Raw genomic sequence first — 21,030 nt, forward strand, 5'->3', positions numbered from 1 at the left:
TATAATCCTCAAGGACGAGAGAAAAGGAGAAGCGCGGAGATTGTGGAAAATAGAAGGAAGAAACTTGTGGAAGTATTACGATGGCGCTTGTTTTCCTCAGGCCCTCGTCTCCTTATCACCTCTTCTACTCTCTCCGACTACGCTTCATGGCGTCTCGCTCCCTCTCTTCTTTCCATTATTCTTCTTGTCCTTCTCAGTTGTCTTCTTCTTCTTCTGTCGTTTTCTCTTCTCCGCCCCCCTTCTTCAAGCCTTCAAGGTATAAATATTGCTGCTCTACCCATCTCATTCTCTCTCCCTCTCCTCGTCTGCTGTTGTGGTCTATTTTAGCGTTTTTAGAAGCACTCGAAGGGGCTTGGTTTAACCGAGTGAAAATGGCTGCTGTATTAGGCTCAGCTTTAGTTGAAAGTAATTTTGTTTACTCAGCAAGACAACAGAGGTTTTTCGCGCGCGGGGGGGGGGGGGGGGGGGGGGGGGGGTTAGATAGTGGCTTCATTCTACTCACCATCTGTGATATTTTTTGTTATTGTTGTGACAGGACGAATTTTCCATTGAGAAGGATTTCGATTCGCTTTGTTACGCGAAATGCGGCGTCTCCGAGAGCTTTCATGTCGACGAGTACAGCTGACGCTCTACAAGAAAGTGCCAACTCAAAAGCTTACGGGTCTGATCAAATTCAGGTAATTTTATTGGGTTCTGAAATTTAAGTTTTTTTTTTAAAAATTAAATATTGTACACTTGGGCGCTTCTTGTTGTTGGAAATGGTCTTTGAATATTAGCTTGATGATATAATTTTGTTGTTGGGAGGCTTTGACTTTCACATCAAAAAGTGCTGGTTTTGGCTTATGCTTGTTGTCTGATGAATATAGGTACTGCAAGGCTTAGACCCTGTTAGAAAAAGGCCAGGGATGTATATTGGAAGCACAGGACCTCGTGGTTTACACCACCTGGTATCTCTTTTCACACTTTCGTTTTTGTAGCACCTGTACTACAAAAAAGAAATAGAGGTTTCCATGTTCATTGGGTGTTCTTGTTCAGGTTTATGAAATATTAGATAATGCTGTTGATGAGGCTCAAGCGGGATTTGCTTCAAAGATAGATGTTGTTCTGCATGCAGATGATTCTGTGAGCATCACTGACAATGGTCGCGGGGTATGTTTTATCTTGGATTAGTTTGTCTCTTAGAATTACTTTTCTTGTCCAGTATAATGTGTGCATTATGTCTGCTGGACTCGTATCTATTTATCCATGACACTGATCAGTATCAGTTTGAGCGTTTGCTTTTAAGGTAACTAATTTAGAACCAAGAAATGTGAACTGGCTATCTTGTTTTCTATACGAAGCATGATATGATTTGTAATGGTAAATAAATTTTTTTTGATAAATAATATATGATATAAATCAGTATCAGTTTGAGCGTTTGCTTTTAAGGTAACTAGTTTAGAACCAAGAAATGCAAACTTGTGGGCAATCTTGTTTTCTATACGAAGCATGATATGATTTGTAATGGTACATAATTTTTTTTTTGATAAATAATATATGATATAAATCAGTATCAGTTTGAGCGTTTGCTTTTAAGGTAACTAATTTAGAACCAAGAAATGCGAACTTGTGGGCTATCTTGTTTTCTACACGAAGCATGATATGATTTGTAGTGTAAATAATTTTTTTTTGATAAATAATATAAGATTTTATATCACATAAAAAAATATAAGATTTTGTTAAGAAATCCAAAAGGTTTAGCCAGAGCACATTGGAGGTATACAAGAGAAATGCCTAACTAGAAAGAGAGCAAATTCAAACCATGATATGGTCTAACCAACATGTGAAGAGTCTATATATAGATTTCAAGGCATCTTGGGAGTAATAAGTTTTCATGAAAAGAACTTTATTAAGGTGTTTTCCCTATGTCCAAGTCAGAAAAACTTTATTAAGATTCGAAGATTTTGCAAGAGGACCAAATTGTTCCCTCTGTAACTATCATATTGGTTCCCTCTGTAATGGCTTAATGTGCCCCATAATATTTTGACTAAGTGCGAATACCCTGCCATTTTTGTTGCTCTGACTATTTATGTTGCTCTATTTATGATTGGCATGACATAAGAATGCATTACCTTTTAGAACTGGATTAGAATAAATTTGTAGCGTTAACCTGAAACTGGGGCTTGGTGGGTCCATTTTCCCCCCGATTACATGTAAATCTATCCCTGGTTTAGGATAAGCTAATGGTTCTTAGCGTTTTCCCAATGATTATACATTGTTTGAAAAAATGGCTTTCCAATAATCTTCATAAGAATTATGCCGTATTTATGCCAGGTTTTACTATGTTTTGCTACTGATTTCACTTGCTTTATTGTTTGATGTGTACACTGCAGATTCCTACTGATTTGCATCCAGTTACAAAGAAATCTGCATTAGAGACTGTGTTGACGGTATTTTAGAATATATTGACAATTTTTACATGAGACTTCTATTTTCAGCTTAGTGTGTAATCTGCTTCATACCAACTAGTTTCAAATTTCAAATTATTTTAATTACCAGTTAAAAGAATGTATGTGCTTTGATGTGGTGATGACATTGTTATGATTATGTCACTTTTTTCAGCATATACAATATGCCACTCTTTTTCGTATATTTATCCATTTTGCCCTTGTATTATATCATATGAGATTCTAGAACCTATGTTAATGATTGTCCTGCGGTCCTATTTTTGACTGCCTTAAGAATTGTCCTTGTGGCGAGGATCAGCTTGAGGAGTCATTTTCTGATTAATGTCTGTTTATTTCTTTGCTCTTTATTAGCCGTATTGGGGTGCCTGTGGAGGTCCTCCTCCACTGTTTGTAATCTTTTTTTAAATTAATTATATATGTTCATAAATAACTTATGTTGTTAGCAATCTGAAACTAGAAAGTCAGGATCATGTTCTACACATTACAAAAAAAGGAAAGAAAGTTGGCATGATGTTCTATATACAACTTAAATTTTTTGAAAAGTAATAAAACCTTATGAAAAGGCGCAAAAAGGCCAAATGCACATATGCACTTAAAATAAATGAAGAAAGATCCATTCTAGTCCACTGCTTGTCTGCATGTAAAGTTTAATATTTATTGTTATGCATCACCTTTTCCATTGGACTGCATAGCTTCATAAGCCATGTTTTAGTTGATTGTTCAAATAATATTTTTTTATAGGTAAAAGAAATTGTATTAATATAATAGGAAATAGGCATAGCCCAAGTACACAGGACATATACAAGAGAAGACACCTCATCAAGAACTAGAAATACATATAAGAAGTTCCTTAAAGCTAAATCCATTGAGATCTAAAGCAAAGCCCATGGCATTAGTGTGTTGAAGAAGAGGCATCTAAGTTCATCCACTGAGTGTTCCTTCTCCTCCAAGTTCTGATCATTCCTTTCCCTCCGACTATGCCACAGTAGACATATGGGGACCATCTTCCATATGCTGCAATTTGGAGAATGCCATATAGATCTCTCCATGCTAGCTCCACTCTACTGAAGATATCATCCCATAGATCTCTAGCCACCTCATAATGAAGAAACAAATGATCCACTATCTCTCCACTTCTCCTACACATGCAACACAAGTCAATTATTACGATCCATCTTTTCCTCGGGTTGTCCATTGTCAGAATCTTCTCCAAAAAGAAAGTGGCCTTAAGAGGCACCTTACTCCTCTGAGGAAACAGATTGTGTTGCTGATTAGTAATGACCTCATAGAATGAGCGGGCAGAGAATTTTCCTTTTCAGAAAGGGATCCAAACAATCTTATCGCTTCCTCCATCCCTAGCTCCTATAGAATATAACAAATCAAAGAAAGCAGAGAATACACCAATTTCCCATTCGTGGGTTGCTCTAATAAAACCGAGATTCCACTGCAAAGAACCTTTAGAAATTCCCAATAACTCTGCCACCGAAGTTTTCTGCTCATGTGCTATCCTGCACATTGCTGGGAAAGAGTCAATCATAATTTTTCATTTTACACGGCGTGCTATATTTCCACTTGTACTTTGTTATTCTAATTTATGGGCATTATCTTGAATATACCAAACAAATAAACTCTCACTTCCATTTTTTTCTTGCTAAACTTCCAATAGTATATTAGAAAATTATCCAGCGAGGTACTTGTGTTTGATAGCTTCGGATGTTCTTCTATTTGTTGATACAATTCTGAAAAATCAACCTATTTTGTTGGACTTTCAAGCCAACTTTCAAGGAGCTGAATACATTTGACAAATGTAAGGGAGTGTATTTGGAGTGTTAGAGTATCATAATTTTAGGTTTCATGAATGTTTATTATATTTCGATTTCAAACTCTAATAATAGTTCTAATAAAATTTGCTTCATTGTGTTTTTTGAGCCGTTTTTACCATGATCTTTTTTCTTTTAAAAGTTCTGATTGTGATGCAAAATCTGCATAAATATCAAATTTGCAGGTACTTCATGCAGGTGGCAAATTTGGTGGTTCCAGTAGTGGATATTCTGTGTCAGGTGGTTTGCACGGTGTGGGTTTATCTGTCGTTAATGCCTTGTCTGAGGTCTGCATTGTCTTCTCTTCTAACTTCTTTTAGTTGCTATTTTCTCTTAAAGTATATATATTTGATTCATCATTTAAGTTGTCTTGAGGACAGTTAATTACCTTAAAGCAATGGGTCAAGTTTTCAAATATCTTCCTTTTCTTTTGACCATCCAAGGGGAAAAACACTTCTGATCTCTGAAAAAAATAATTGTTAATTCACTACATCCAGTTAAGGCGGTTTACAACTTAAAAATATGAATCAAAGCTTTGTGTTATTTTCACATAATGCTGAATTCAGCTTTCAAGTGTTTTCAGATTATACTTTGTAAACATAAAAGGAAAATAAACATAAAACAATGTTCAAACTGAAAGGGATGCAGGTGAGCAATCATTTTTTCTCACCTTGACATGTTCTCATGGTGATGATGAAGATTTCAGGCTCTCTCCTTTAATTGAGTTCTCATCACTTTTTATGTCTTCCATTGTCTATGTTTGGGGTTTTCAGCTGTGGCTATCAGTATGCAGGACACTCAATTATGATGTCTTACTTTACAGGCACTAGAAGTTACCATTTGGCGTGATGGAATGGACTACCAGCAAAAATATTCTCGCGGGAAGCCTGTGACAACTCTAACAGCTCAAGTACTTCCACCTGAATTGAAAGATCATCTAGGAACACGCATCAGATTTTGGCCAGACAAAGAAGGTTTTCCTTGACCCTCTGAGCCCATATGTATTTAGTGGTTACAATATTGTAATTTAGACTTCATTATAATTATGACAGTGATTTACATATGCTTTGTTTGACCCTGGACTACTCATGACAGTATTCACTACTGCTATTCAGTTTGACTACAACACAATAGCTGGAAGAATTAGGGAGCTAGCTTTTCTCAACCCAATGGTAAAATCATAGCTTTTAATTTGGTGAATCGATGTTTCCTACATAAAATTATTATTTTTTTCATCTGAAGTGATTTAGATTTATTCATGGATCTTTATGTGGGCCATGTGGTATACTGGTGGCAATATGAAGTTTCTCTGTTTCTTCATTCCTCACAGCTTACCATCTCCTGCGGCTTGACCTTTGCAGCTTACCATCACTCTTAAAAAAGAGGATAATGATTCCGAGAAGAACCAGTATAATGAGTACTACTATGCTGGGGGGTTGGTTGAATATGTGAGATGGCTAAATGCTGATAAGGTATGCTTTTACCTCTTACTACCACTATTTCTCTTGCAGTGGGCCCTTAGCCATTGTTTTGGTGTTGGACTCCATCTGTGGAGGTACAAATTGAACCTCCTATAATAAACACACACACATTCAATTTTTTGAACCCCTTATATAAAACTATCCTTATCATTCGTATAGGCTATATGTATATTTGTATGGCAACTTGTGTTTCATGGAAACCCAAATGAGTGGAGCAGATGTGTTGGAATACCAGAATTTCACCAGATCCCCGCTGACATTGCAAAGTTCCAATTTATGCGTCAGTTAATTATGATTTAACATACATATAATTACACTGAGAATATTTATGTCAAGAATGTAATTTTTTAGCTACCAGTGTGTCTAAACGTTCAAGTGTGGCCCTCCTTAACAAGGTAGCTTTTGGTTACCACTAGATTGCAGCTCATAAGGTCTTTGGTAATTAGGATAATCTGGTAAGTGTATTGTTACTCTGTTTTTATCTATTCAATTGGTTGTTATGAAATTGTGATATCTGTGGTTTGTTGATGTGCACTTTTTTGTGAAGATGGTTGACTGACGATTATTTGCTTTAGAAACCGCTTCATGATGTCGTGGGTTTCAGAAAAGAAAGTGATGGCATCACAATTGATGTAGCTCTCCAATGGTAAATCATTTAACTCCTTATCCGCATGCATTTGTATGTAGTGGTGTTCCTTTTTTCAGTAAGGATTAAAAAGAGATAAAAGACTACCTCTTTCAATCTTTTTCCTTTTATTGTGGGGTGGGGGGTTAACCTCTAGTCTTTCTGTTAAATGGAATTAACAGGAAGTTTTGAATTTAAGAGTGCTTATTTATATGTCAAAGCGATCCATATAGGAGTACAAGTGATATTGGGATCATATTATGTAAATTGTTTATAATCATTGCCTATATTGATCCTGTGATATGATTCGGCTAATCTATTCTACAAGGTGTTCCGATGCGTATTCAGATACGATGCTGGGATATGCTAACAGTATTCGTACAGTTGATGGAGGCACCCATATAGATGGTACAAAGGCTTCTTTAACAAGAACTCTAAATAACCTTGGGAAGAAGTCAAAGATTATCAAGGTGCATATTTTCTATATTACTGTCAAGGAGTTGTCTCCAGCCATACCAACGAGCTCTAATTGTTTCATCCTTTTTTATTATTCTTTTGGAAAGTCCCAATCTTTCTATTGCCCCTATGCCGGTTTTTTTTTTTTTTGGGGGGGGGGGGGGGGGGGGGGGGGGGGTTCCTATCGGACCCCATCAATCATTGATCCATTGAGGAGTTGAGAGAGTAGAGACTGGCATTTCTGTTGCACTTGTCGGGTCAGATAGTTTGACATCAGCTCTGCTTTAAAAAAATACTCTGGTAAATCAGATGGATTGCGTTCTAACTGTATACTTGAAGGACTTCTCATGTTATGTATGAACTTCTAAAGATTTTCTCCTGTTTTTTTTTTTTTTTTTTTTTTTTTTTTTTTTCTGCAAGTATTTCTCCTGCCCTTCATCTAATAAAAATTCCTAAATTCCCTTCTTCTGCAATATGTGAAAATACACAATGGCTTGTACAAACTAACAATGGTCAGTTGTCACTGTAGAAAAAAACTGTTCTGCTTGTATCATGCCGGCTGTTGGACAAAAGTGCGTCTCCTCTCGAAATTTAGAGATGGAGGGTGCATTTTCTAGCTCCTAAATGTAACTAGGTGTTCTCATTTGTTTAGTTCCTGTTAGGGGTGAGAACAGTTTGGTCCGGTCCCCCGCCCGGGGGGGGGGGGGGTTGATGGATCGAAAATTTTCGGTCCATCATTTTCCCCATACCGGACCGAACCAGACATCCCTAGGGGTGGGATGGGACCAGTAGCTATCAGTCTGGTCTAGTCCATTCGGACCAACTTTTTTTTTCCTTTTTTTTTAAAAAATTGATTAATAAAAAAAATATTTAAATACTAAATTAAAATTAAGTTACTTATTAGATGAACGTTACATAATAAATTGTACAATTATTAATATATACTAGTACTATATATTATAGTTATACATTAAAGAATATAATACTTATGTAATATTATGATATATTAATAATTAATTATATAGAATTATTTATATAAATAATAATATATATTATTTTCATTCGCTCTGGTCCAGGGTGAAAAACCCCTAGATTGGGACTGGACCGAATGAATTTGGTCCTATAAAAATTGGACCGAATTGGGTCCGGTCCGGTCCAAAAATGGTCGGTCCAGTAGGTTTCTCCGGTCCGGACTGGCCGAATCTCACCCCTACTTCCTGTGTACTTGGGCTTCGCTTATATACTTGATTCAAAAAAACTTTATTTTACTTAAAAAAAGAAGAAGTAAAAGATGGAGGGTGGGATCCTAGGCTCAATCCTGTTCTGGTTTATTCAATTTATTTAATAAGTTGAAGTGACCTATTGAAAAAGCTATTCTGCTAGTATCATCTAGGAAATGCTTGTCCCTTAGACAAGTTTCAGTATATTGCAAATATAAGATTTTAATGTCATTGCTCAAGTGAACCATTCATATAAACACAAGTAGATGCTATATTGAAACTAGCTAAAAGTTTCAGTACTGAAACATTGTCTGTTTCCTTCCAGGAGAAGGATATTACTTTAAGCGGTGAACATGTAAGGGAGGGTTTAACGTGTGTGGTCTCGGTCAAGGTTCCAAATCCAGAATTTGAAGGACAAACAAAGGTATCTTATAATTATCTAAATTGAGTACTGATGGCTTATATTGTTGTTTTGGACACCTTGATGTTTGTATCATTCCTTTATTTTCCCATGGTTACTCTTGTCTTACTACACTAGTGGTTCTGTGTGTTTCCAAAAGACAAGGTTGGGAAATCCAGAGGTGCGAAAAGTGGTTGATCAATCTGTTCAAGAGTATCTTACTGAATACTTAGAGTTACATCCAGACGTACTTGATTCGATACTTTCCAAGTCTCTAAATGCTCTAAAGGTACCGTTTTTGCAAGTCAAAACATTACTTTGATTTGGTTGCAATTTTACTAACCAAAATGTTCTGTTACTCTATAAATTCACAATTGACATATCTTGAAACTCAAACTTGTGTCTATCGTTTTCTTTTGTAGGCAGCTCTGGCGGCAAAGAGGGCAAGGGAATTGGTGAGACAAAAGAGTGTATTACGATCGTCATCTCTTCCTGGAAAGCTAGCCGATTGCTCATCCACAAATCCTGAAGAATCAGGTATGGTTTTTTTCCTTGGAATCAATCTGATATTAATGATTATGAGATTGTTGTTAAGGGCTTTCTAATTGTAATTTTCCATTTCAACTAGTGTTTCTTACTTTATTTTAACCAGTCTTATCTTATAAAAAATTCAGTAATGAATGTCAGCGCATTCGTGTTTCTTATAAAAAATGGCAATATCTAGGTTGAGTGACTAGACATCTGTTCAAAGAGCTATATCTTTTTAATCTCAGCAACATAATGTCTATAGTTATTCTGAATATTCTGATATTGAACTCAATAATGTTTCATCATTTCTCTCTTCTCCAGTTCTTCAGGTTTTCTTTTCCTTTGCTCTCATTTTCTTTTTAATGATTTAACTTGTTTGTTGACTTGCATGTGAATCACATCTTTGCTTCTGTAGAATTGTTTGAAAATCTGCTTTGGTACTTGCATCAGTCTTTCTTTTTTCCTACTTTTAGTTTCTTCCGAGAGATTGAACTTGCTAGGAAAACTTTTTGTGTAGTTTTAGCATTTAAAACTCAATCGTGGTCCTTATAAAAAAATTCAATCTTAGTTATTGTATCTCTGCAGAGATCTTTATAGTTGAAGGAGATTCAGCTGGCGGAAGTGCAAAGCAAGGTCGTGATAGGCGCTTTCAGGTCAAGTTTAGCTACTCCTAGTTGCTAGTTTGGCAATCTTCGTATCATTCAATCTAGGAGCTATTGTTCAAGGCTTCAAGCTTGTTAATGACAATCACTTAGAAAGTTCATATTCTTTCCCTTGGAAAGAAATTAAGAAGAATTTCACAATTAAGATTTTTATAATTTTGGCATTCTGTTTTTTCTTCGTAGAACACTGTTATGAAAGTAAAATGATGTGAAAAGAAAAGTTCCTAAAGATTGAAGGCGCTGAAAGACAACGCTATTAGTGGAAGCAAACATTAGTCTTCTTGAAAGAAACCATTTATCACAGAGCTTATTCCTACCATTTCAGCTGCTCTACAACTGTTGCCTCCTCCACCACCTACTAGACCACGAAACCTATCACTTCTTTTTTCACAAAGTGCTGCCATTGCCATCACCTGTAGTCCTCACGCCCTGTGGGGGATGGAGTATTGGACTGTACTTCGATTTATTTTCTAATTTTTTTAATATTTTCTTCCAATAATATCACAACGAATTATTGGTGCAGGCTATTCTTCCTTTGAGGGGTAAGATTCTGAACATTGAAAGAAAGGATGAGGCGGCAATGTACAAAAACGAAGAGATTCAAAATCTCATTCTTGGTCTTGGACTTGGAGTAAAGGTTACAATTCTTTTTTTATTTTTATTTTTTTTATTTATTTTTATTTTTTATGTCTTTCTTTGCCTCAATACTTCATTTACTTCACATTTCACAATTAAAAAAAATCACGAGAAGACAATATAGAAAATATATTTTTTATCTTTTCATTATAAAGAGAAAATGGAGGGAAATATAAAGAGAATGAGATTTTAGTGTCTTTCATTAAAAGCTCATTCTCCAAAACTCTTCCAACTACAAAGAGATTCTTGTCAGGCCTCAATATTCTCCTTACTTTGTTACTTTATCCTCATATACACACCCAGATCTGGTAAATAAAATGAAACAACTTCTCTCTTTGAGGATGAACTGAACATGATGTTACAAAATTGATGAACTGATTAGCCAGGCATCCTGTACATAATTTTTTTTTTTCCTCATTTCAGGGGGAAGACTTCAAAAAGGAGGCTCTTCGATATCATAAGATTATCATCTTAACAGATGCTGATGTAGATGGTGCACACATCCGAACATTGCTGTTGACATTTTTCTTCAGATATCAGGTACAAAATGTGATAATTTACTGCATTTTTTTTGGTTATAAGAAAGGAAAAGAAAAGAAGAAACATTACCTCCAAATGCTCGATAATTCAATCTATATGAACTTGATGTGTAGTTCTTGCATGCAGAGAGCCTTATTTGATGAAGGTTTCATATATGTTGGTGTTCCACCCCTTTACAAGGTTTGCCTTCCACTATGCTGGAACCAGAGTGCATCTATTTTGAATAATCAAGTTAAGTTTCCGTTGCCTTTTTCTGAAATGAGCAGGTTGAAAGGGGGAAGCAAGCATACTACTGCTATGATGATTCTGAACTGAGAAAGCTTCAGAAATCTTTCCCTTCAAATGCATCATACAACATTCAGAGGTTCAAAGGTAATTAAAGTCCATATTTTGTATGGTGATTGCATTAGAGGGAAGTCTTTCCCTCTGATAGGCAGTGTTTAGGATCTGCCATTAGTTACCTTCTAACTTGGTATGTGCTCAAGTTTGACATAATATTGCCCTTAACTATTTTTCTTATACAACCGTAGAGTTGAATTTAGAGAGAGAGAGAGAGAGAGAGAGAGATGCAATTCATGCTTCGTTTTCTTGATGGGAAGTCTGGAAAATGACTTTTTAGGTGATGTTGAGTACCTATTATCTTGATTGCGATGTTATTGAAGTGTATCTTTTTTGTTGTGCTCTGCACCCTCTGAAAATGGGGAAGGTAGTGTAAGGGAGCCCCGTTTTCTGCAATGTCAAAGTTAGGGCTGAGAATCAGGCGGTCCGGACCGGATAAACCAACTAGACCGGCCATTTTTGGGTCCGGTTTGGTCTGGTCCAATTTTCAAGGGATGTCCCGGTCCAGGGGTTTACTGGACCGAATGGAAATTTTTTTAAAAAAATTATTATTTATATAATAGTTGTATATAATAATTAATTATATAATTGTATATGGTATAAAAAAAATTCTAATAGTCTAATATAGACTGGAGTTATACTTATACTAATATAGTTATACTAAATCACTATAACTAATACTAATATATAGCGTATAAGCCATATACTTCAACAATAGCTATACTAATAGTCTACTATTAATACTAATATACTATTATATAATTTATATAGTTATACTAATCACTATAATTAATACTATGTATAGCTATATAGTATACTTATCACTATAATTAATATAATTTAATTATCACTATGCTTATATTTAATTAATATAAATATACTTATAAAAAAATATATTTAATTAATATAATTATCACTATACTATAATTTATATAGTTATACTAATCACTATAATTAATACTTATATAGTTAACTAAATCACTTATTCACTATAACTAATATTATTAATATATAGCTATATTAATGGTCTAATATATAGCTATTAATAGAAGTTTTTTTTCTCTCCGTACACTCCCTTCGTGCCTGCATGCATGCAACCTACTCTCACTCCGGCGCCCCTCGCCGGAGCTGATTTCCCTCTTCCATCTCTATAATCCTCCTCCTCCCTTCCTCACCTTTTTCCTTATCTCTTTTTTCTCCCACCCTCTCTCTTTCTCCCCTGTTTTTTCTGCAATGGAGAACATTAGACATTTTTCTGTGGAGTCCAAAACTTTTGTTTTCTCGAAGGTGGGTGCAAATTGTTTTCGTATTCTAGAGAAAAACAGACGCATGGCTCTTTATTTGCTTATCAATGGGGCGGCAGCTTCATGGGTGGTGAAAATGGTGGTGGAAGTTGCCGAGACCAGGTGGCGTGAGAATTTCTTTAAAAAAATGAGGATCGGCAATGGGTTTCTCACCCTTCATCTACTCAGAAATGCTAGGGGCTGCTATCTCCACCTGGAGGAATTCGTCAATGGCAGAAGAAGAGGCTCCCTAATCATCCCTGAAGGCACCAAGAGTTGTGGATGGGAGGGGTTTGCCTACAACCTTAGAAAGGTGGCTGAATGTGAGGCTCCAAGTCGGGTTGGGGAGCTTGGATTTAGGCCATTGGCCACGCCGACCTCTTATGCGGCGGCCTTATCTGGTGCAACGAGAGAGTGCAGCGCTGTGTAGGAGTTGCAGGAAGATAAATCTGGTTTTTGCCCAGCGGTTGTGGAGGGGATTTCTGACAGTGGTACAACATTAGGTGAAATAGAAGGAGTATTCTGGGATGTTAAATCCAAACTTTCGGGTGTACTTCAAGAGATTGCTACTCTGGTGAATAAAGTAGACATGGGACTCGGCATGGTGATGGGACGGAGTAAGGTGCGCACGTCTGTCTCGCTCCAGCCAATCTCAGAAAATTGTTTTCCCATTATGGGAGGGGAGGCCTCTGCATGTGCAGAGATAACAGAAAGCTGTGGGGCTCTGATAAGCACTCGGCCTCTCGGGCCTTTGTTTGCCTCTGGGCTGAACGGGCCTCAAAGCCCACAGAGGGCAAAAAAAGTTTTAAACCCCCAGCAGGCCGGTTCCCACATCCGGGCCTCAAGGCCAGTTCCCCCACTCGGTTCCCAGCAGGCCCCTTCTACACGGGCCTCGACCCCACTCACTCGGGCTTTAAGCCCGACCCCTCAGTTCGGTCCCTAGACGGGTTCCCCCTCTCGGGTCGAGCCCGTGACCCGGAAGGAACCTTCAACACATGGATCTCGGTCCCGTGACCCGCTTTCAGGCTCCCTCAACCAAACCCCGCCGGCATCGTAGAAACTTCCGACTAGCTCCGGCGACCCTACCGGTGTAGTCGAAGCACAGGCTAAACCCTCTAAGGTGGCAAGTACGCCTCCGACAGAGTTGCCCATGGAGGAAAACGACGTCACCTTCGATCCTCTCGCCTTCGTGGGCCCGAATCTAGCACAGAAACTTCCGATCTGTCCTTTGGAAGCTACTGGGTTCACTTCCGAGGGCCATTTCTCCACCGGGGATGAAGATCACTCCTCCCCAGCAGTTCGGTTTGCTCCTTCCTTGATGGATTCCTCTGAGTTTACCTCCAGGGTTCTTTGTACGCTTGAGGAAGAGGTTGAACTTGGTTTGGAAGAGGGGGAAGAAGGGGAGGCAGATTTAGGGTCAAGCATTTTAGTACCTTTCACTGATATGGGGATTGAAGGGGATGTTGTGGGGAATGAAGGGGATGATCCCAGCCCACTTTGCTCGTTGCCCCCAGCATTGTCGTGGTTTGACCCACATACAGATTGGGTGCTGAAAAAGGTAGAGGACATTTGGCATTGCGCGGGGATTTCTTGCGTCGGATTCGAAGACCAGTTGACAGCATTGTTCACAGCCATTGCAGCAGAGCAGTCTCACCACCTCCGATCCGCCAGCAAAAGAGAAAGGGAATTAAAGAGACTTTCATGTTCTGTAAATTATGATCGAGAAGGTAGCGCTAGCCAGGAAAGAATTACTGATAGGGTGACCTTAGGTGATCCATGAAGCCCAAAATCCTTTCATGGAATGTTCGGGGTTTAAACAACCCGAACAAACGCCTTAGGGTGAAGAACCTAATCCGGGATTGGAAGGTGGACATCATTTGTTTACAGGAGACCAAATTGAAGTACGTAGACAGGAATATTGTTAGAAGTTTATGGAATTGCGCTTATGCGGGATGGACTAGCTTGCCTTCCAAGGGCGCTTCAGGGGGCATTATCGTGATGTGGGATAAGAGAGTTGTTGATTTGGTGGAAGAATCCATTGGGGAGTTTGTGGTTGCATGTTCCTTTAAATCTTTGGAGGATGGGTTCGCGTGGGGCTTTGCAGGTGTTTATGGCCCGAATAATGATAATAGCAGGAAGCTTCTTTGGGACGAGATCGCTGGCTTGTGTAGTTGGTGGGGAGGGTCCTTGGTGCATTGGGGGCGATTTCAACACCACTCTGTTCTCGAGTGAAAGGTCGGGGGACTCTAACTCGGGAGCAGCCATGGCTGATTTCTCAGCTTTAATCTTCGAACTGGACTTGCTTGATCTTCCCCTAGGGGGGGTGACTATACTTGGTCAAACGGGAGGACATGGTCTCGCCTGGACAGATTTATTGTCTCTTCGTCTTGGGAGACACATTTCCCCACCCTTTGTCAGAAGCGCCTTCCCAGGCTTTGCTCAGATCACTTTCCACTTATGTTGGATTGTGGAGGTATTCACGAGGGGCGGAGATACTTCAAATTTGAGAATATGTGGCTGAAGGTGGAGGGATTTGTGGACAAAATCAGATCTTGGTGGTCCTCTTATCAGATTTCGGGCACCCCCAGTTTTGTTTTAGTCGGAAAACTTAAAATCTTGAAAAATGACCTAAGAACATGGAATTTGGAAACCTTTGGGAATCTAAATAACCAAAGACACTTTTTTTCAGGAACTGCAGCACTTGGAGGACAAAGAAGCATCTGTGGCTCTCACAGCTGAGGAGAAGGAAAGGAAAACGGTGGTGATAGCCGAATTGGAAAAAATCACGCTTTTGGAGGAGATATCCTGGAGACAAAAATCACGAGCCATTTGGTTGAAAGAAGGGGACAAGTGCACTAAATTCTTTCATAGTGTCGCCAATTCTCATAGACGAACCAACGCCATTGAGGTTTTACATTCCGACGGGAGGATTATCTCCAACAGGGCAACCATCAAGGAACACATCGTGCACTTTTACGACCAGTTGCTTAAAGAGCAACATTCCTGGCGGCCTAAGGTAGATGGGTTAACTTTTGACTCTATTGATGCATCAAGTGCAGCGTGGTTAGAAAGGCAGTTTGAAGAAGAGGAAGTGCTTAAAGTTTTAAAAGGGATGGAAAAAGACAAGGCCCCAGGCCCCGACGGTTTCACCGTGGCTTTCTTTCAAGCTAGCTGGGACATCGTCAAATAGGACATTATGAAGGTTTTTTTCGAATTTCACTCTTTCCTGAAATTTGAGAAAAGTCTCAACGCCTCCTTTATCGCCCTTATTCCAAAAAAGGCAAGCTCGGTAGAGGTGCAGGACTTTCGCCCCATTAGCTTGGTGAGTGGGGTTTACAAAATTATTTCCAAAGTGCTAGCCCAGCGGATGAGCACCGTTATGGGAAAGATCATATCGAAGTCTCAAAATGCCTTTGTGAAAGGGAGGCAAATTCTTGACTCCGTCTTAATTGCCAACGAATGTTTAGAAAGTCGGGTCAAATCTGGCATCCCAGGTATTCTGTGCAAGTTGGATATGGAGAAAGCTTTTGATCATGTAAACTGGGATTTTTTGATACACATACTTGGCAGGTACGGTTATGGGGAAAGGTGGTGTCAATGGATGAAACATTGTATCTCAACTGTCAGATTCTCCGTTTTGGTGAACGGCACTCCCGAAGGCTTCTTCAATAGCTCCCGGGGCCTGCGGCAAGGAGACCCTTTATCACCTCTCCTTTTCATCTTAATAATGGATGTTTTAAGCAAAATGTTACATAGAATGGTGGAGGGTGGTCACATCTCGGGTTTCTCAATGGGCGGCGGTAATCTCTTTATTTCTCATCTTCTCTTTGCCGACGACACATTGATCTTTTGCGAGCCAGACCCTGATCAGATCCGCTCTCTTAGGGCTCTATTGCTCTGTTTCGAAGCCGTCTCCGGACTCAAGGTCAATCTTGCAAAATCTGAAATGGTTCAAGTTGGTGAGGTCGACAATCTCAGTGAGTTGGCTGTTTTTCTGGGATGCAAGGTTTCATCCTTGCCTATGAAATATCTAGGTCTCCCTTTGGGGGCCTCCCACAAATCCAAGTCTGTGGGATGGGGTGGTCGAGAAAATTGAACGTAAACTTGCGGGATGGAAACGACTTTATCTATCCAAAGGTGGCAGAGTCACTCTTATTAAGAGCACTCTATCTAATCTTCCCACATATTTCCTCTCTCTTTTCCCCTTGCCTGCAGGTGTGGCACATAGATTGGAGAAGACCTTTCGCGATTTCCTATGGGGTAGTTTGGAAGATGTGAAAAAATTCCATTTGATCAAATGGGAAAAAGTATGCACACCCATGGCAAATGGCGGATTGGGGCTTCGAAACTTAAGAATTCTCAACAAGGCACTACTTGGTAAATGGCTATGGAGATACCATAGGGAACGAGACGCCCTTTGGAGAGAAATTATCGACAACAAATATGGGAGCTTGAGAGGTGGTTGGTGTTCCAACACAGTAAGAGGGGCTTATGGCGTAGATGTGTGGAAATTCATACGCAATGGCTGGGAAGCTTTTTTTGCTAATTGCAGATTGGTGGTGGGAAGGGGCAATCAAATTAGTTTTTGGCATGACACTTGGTGTGGCGAGTTTGCTTTGAAGATCACTTTTCCTTCCCTGTACAGGATTGCGTCTGATAAGGAGGCCACAGTTGCTGATAACTATGACAGCTCTTCTACCTTCACGCATTGGTCAGTAAGATTCACCCGAGCGGCACAAGATTGGGAATTGGGAGACATTGCTAATTTCTACAGCGTGTTACAAGCATTGAAGCTACATGCTGATAGGGAAGATCATCTCCTTTGGTCGCCCACGGGAAATGCGCGTTTCTCAGTACGTTCCTTTTACAAGGTACTCTCGGCACACCCCTCCACTGCATTCCCTTGGAAGAGCATTTGGAGGACTAAGGCACCTTTAAAAGTGGCATTCTTCGTATGGCTAGCATCCCACGGGAGTATACTGACTATCGATAAATTGAGAAGACGTGGTCTCTACCTAATGGATTGGTGCTTTATGTGCAAACACAACAGTGAGACAGCGGACCATTTACTTCTTCATTGTGAAGCTGTCACGGCATTATAGGATGACATCTTTACAAGACTAGGCTTGGCATGGGTAATGCCTAGAAAGGTGGTTGATCTTTTGGCTTGTTGGAGAGGAATCCGGGGCAAGGGGCAGATCGCAGATATTTGGAAAATGGTGCCACTTTGCCTAATGTGGTGCACGTGGACCGAGAGGAATAGTCGCTGTTTCGAGGATAAGGAGCGATCTCCGGAAGGCTTTAGGGCTTTCTTTTACCAAACTTTAGTTTTATGGGCATCCTCTATTGTACTGAATGACACTTCTTTTTCTGAACTTTACGCTGCTCTTTGCAGCTCTTAGCCTGTAGCAAGGCTCTTTGTATACCCCCTTTGTACTTGGGCCTTGCCCTTTTCATTTCTAATATATTTCTTCTTACTTATCAAAAAAAAATTAATGGTCTAATACTATTATAACTTATATAGTTATACTAATCATAATAAGTTAATAATTAAATCACTATAAATATAATTATATATATTTAGTATGAATGTATTATTATATTCTTTAATGTATAACTATAATATATAGTATTAGTATATATTAATATATTATAAGAGTTATAGTATAAATTATAATATAGAAATTATAATATACTAAATCACTATAACAATATAACTAATACTAATATATAGCTATACTAATAGTCTACTATTAATACTATTATATAGTTATACTAATCACTATAATTAACACTAATATATAGCTATACAGTATACTTATATAGTTGTACTAATACTATTAGTCTATTATATAGTCTAAGATTCTCAATTCTAATATAGGCAATATAGCTATAACTAATACTAATATTTATATTAATACTAATAATGTAGAATATAGTTTATAGTTATACTAACTGGCTGACTCAACATAACTAATATTACTAATATAATATAGCTATACTAAATTACTAATAATCTAATATTAATACAATTATATAGTTATACTAATCATAAATTCATAATAACTAAATCATTATAAGTCTATAACTATATATATTTAGTATCAATGTATTATTATATTCTTTAATCTATAACTATTAACTATAATATATAGTACTAGTATATATTAATATATTAATATATTATAAGAGTTATAGTATCAATTATAATATATTATTATATGTATAAATTTATAATAGTATTAGTATAGTTAACTTAATATGTAATATGGTGTTAGTTACTAGTTCCTAAATAGGTGTATTCACATGTATACTTCTAGTGTACCTGGGTTATGCCTATCTTTTTATCAATAAAATATCTTATTACTTATAAAAAAAAAATTGTAATATGTTAGTATTAAATCACTTATAAAAAAAAAAAAAATACATTGACTTAAATCACTATAACTACATAGAGTATTAGTAGTAAGAGTACTACTATTATTTAATATAGTATTACATAGAGTATTAATAAATGTGTGGAGTTTGAAGAGATATAGTAAAACTAGTATATTACATATGGTATTACTATTATTACATATAGTTATTAGTTATAGCTTTGGTACTAGTAAGTTAATAACTATTACTAATAGACTAATAGTATTAGCGTATTACTATTATATGTATAATAGTATACTATATGTATATATATTAAATATATCACAATATAATTACATAAGTATTAAACAAAATGTCATTGGATTGTTTTTTTTTTTTTTGAAAAAAAAAAGTTTAGGGTGGACGGACTGGCCCGGTCCTTAGGGAGTTCGGTCCGGTCTAGGGTGGGAAAACCCTGGACTGAATAGTTTTAGTCCGATCCACAAAACCTCCCGGGACCGGACCGAACTCAAATTAATATATCATGCTTATTTTATCTATTTTGAGTTTGCAATTTTTTAGGATTTTCCATACGAGGAAAAATGAATGAAGCATGATGTATAGGAACATTAAGAAATAGTTAAATCTGCTGGCAGCGAAAGGCCAGGTCATGGGAGGGCAAAAAAAAAACTTAAGAATATGGGTGTAATGCAGGCCTGGGAGAGATGATGCCTGTACAATTATGGAATACAACAATGGATCCAGAGCAAAGGCTGCTAAAGCAGTTAGTGGTTGAAGATGCTGCTGAGGCAAATGTTGTATTTTCCTCCCTTATGGGTTCCCGGGTAAGTAGATCTCACATATGGGTATGTTTTAGTTTTTTATGATAAAGGGAAGATGTTTAGCTGTTTATGGCTTGTGAAGCTCTCAGTTAAATGGCCAACTTTGTACATTTTACTCATTTAAAAAGTGTAAATTAATATGGATTTTGACCTTCTGTAATTTTCGAGATGCTTGCAGTTCTGTGTCTGTCAGTTTCTCTCTGAAATACAAAATTTGAATTAATTGACTTCTATCGACTTGCACACTAATTATGAGAGGATATGTTTGATTAAATGACATGACTTGCGATTTTGTATCACCCGCTAGCTCAAAGGTTGTTAATTTTCTCCACTCCACTGATTCCTGTTCTATCTTGTGGAAGTTAATTGTTCTACTTTTGTCATAGGTGGATGGCCGGAAGGAACTAATACAGAAATCTGCAAGCATGATTAATCTTGACCAGCTGGATATTTGAAGGTGGCTTGTGTACTAGCGTCAATACTGCATGCGATAAGATGGAGAGATGATGGAAACTCGTTTACTGTGTTAACAGTGGTAACGCAAAAATGGATTGTGGTGCAGCTTCTAATTGTGGTCAACACCATTTACGAAGGCATTCAGTTTTCTTGATCTTTGGGCCAAAATTCGTGATAATTGATTGCTCTTTTTTTGAGCGTGGGAGGGAAATATAAATAGGTGGATGGAAGGGAATTTTTGCCTTAAGTGTGTAAACATACTGTTGTCCACATGCTATGGTTTTTATTCGAACGTTGTACTATTTTGACGTTACTTTTTCCAAGTTGGATTAGCTAGAGAGCAAACAAGACCGACTAATGTGCCTAATTCAGTAGTTTATTATATTCGACATCTTATCCAACAGATAATTACATTTTTGTTAAAAAATTCTATAGCACAAACATTAGAGGCTGAGATAATCAAATTCGAGCAATTTATCCAAAACTTGGAAGGATCCTTTTGATAGGGCTGTGGTATGATTATACACTAGGCAGTGGTATTATTAATATATGAGCAAGGCTGGTGTAGGATTAAGGTCATGATGAGAAATGGGATGTTCCATTAAAATATCCGTATCCTCTAGCCTCTAGCAGAGAGAGAGCGTGAGAGCATACCAAAATTCGGTTAAAGTAGAGGGTTTTTGTTCACGTTGCTATTTTTGGAAGTTGGAAGAAGAGCGTGAACTTAATAATATCAAAGACCTGAAAATGGCTGACAAATGCCATCAATGATCAAACTGTGTCCAAATTTCAGTAAGAGCTTCTTTGTGAATGGATCACAATTTACAAAGCATGCAGCACTTATGTAAGCTCCTTCCCTAAATCCCTCGAAAAGCTTTTTTTTTTTTTTTTTTTTTAATTTTTTGTATTTTGTCTAACGTTTATCTGAAGTCTCCTGC

The 21,030-nt window shown here is 37.7% G+C and overlaps 1 protein-coding gene across 1 annotated transcript; it reads left to right on the plus strand.

Annotated features, from left to right (window-relative positions):
• LOC122276513 (DNA gyrase subunit B, chloroplastic/mitochondrial-like) lies at positions 1–20,500 on the plus strand. Its single transcript, XM_043086304.1, has 21 exons — positions 1–256; positions 536–677; positions 867–947; positions 1,036–1,149; positions 2,373–2,429; positions 4,453–4,554; positions 5,091–5,241; positions 5,363–5,439; positions 5,629–5,739; positions 6,324–6,394; positions 6,702–6,843; positions 8,375–8,473; positions 8,610–8,738; positions 8,872–8,986; positions 9,563–9,630; positions 10,163–10,276; positions 10,699–10,815; positions 10,942–10,995; positions 11,082–11,187; positions 19,509–19,639; positions 20,023–20,500. The coding sequence occupies exons 1-21, from the start codon at positions 81–83 to the stop codon at positions 20,089–20,091; spliced, it is 2,226 nt and encodes a 741-aa protein (XP_042942238.1). The 5' UTR covers positions 1–80; the 3' UTR covers positions 20,092–20,500.
• Positions 20,501–21,030: the final 530 nt, after the last annotated feature.

The sequence above is a fragment of the Carya illinoinensis genome, chromosome 9 (assembly GCF_018687715.1).
Source record: "Carya illinoinensis cultivar Pawnee chromosome 9, C.illinoinensisPawnee_v1, whole genome shotgun sequence".
Classification (NCBI taxonomy): domain Eukaryota; kingdom Viridiplantae; phylum Streptophyta; class Magnoliopsida; order Fagales; family Juglandaceae; genus Carya; species Carya illinoinensis.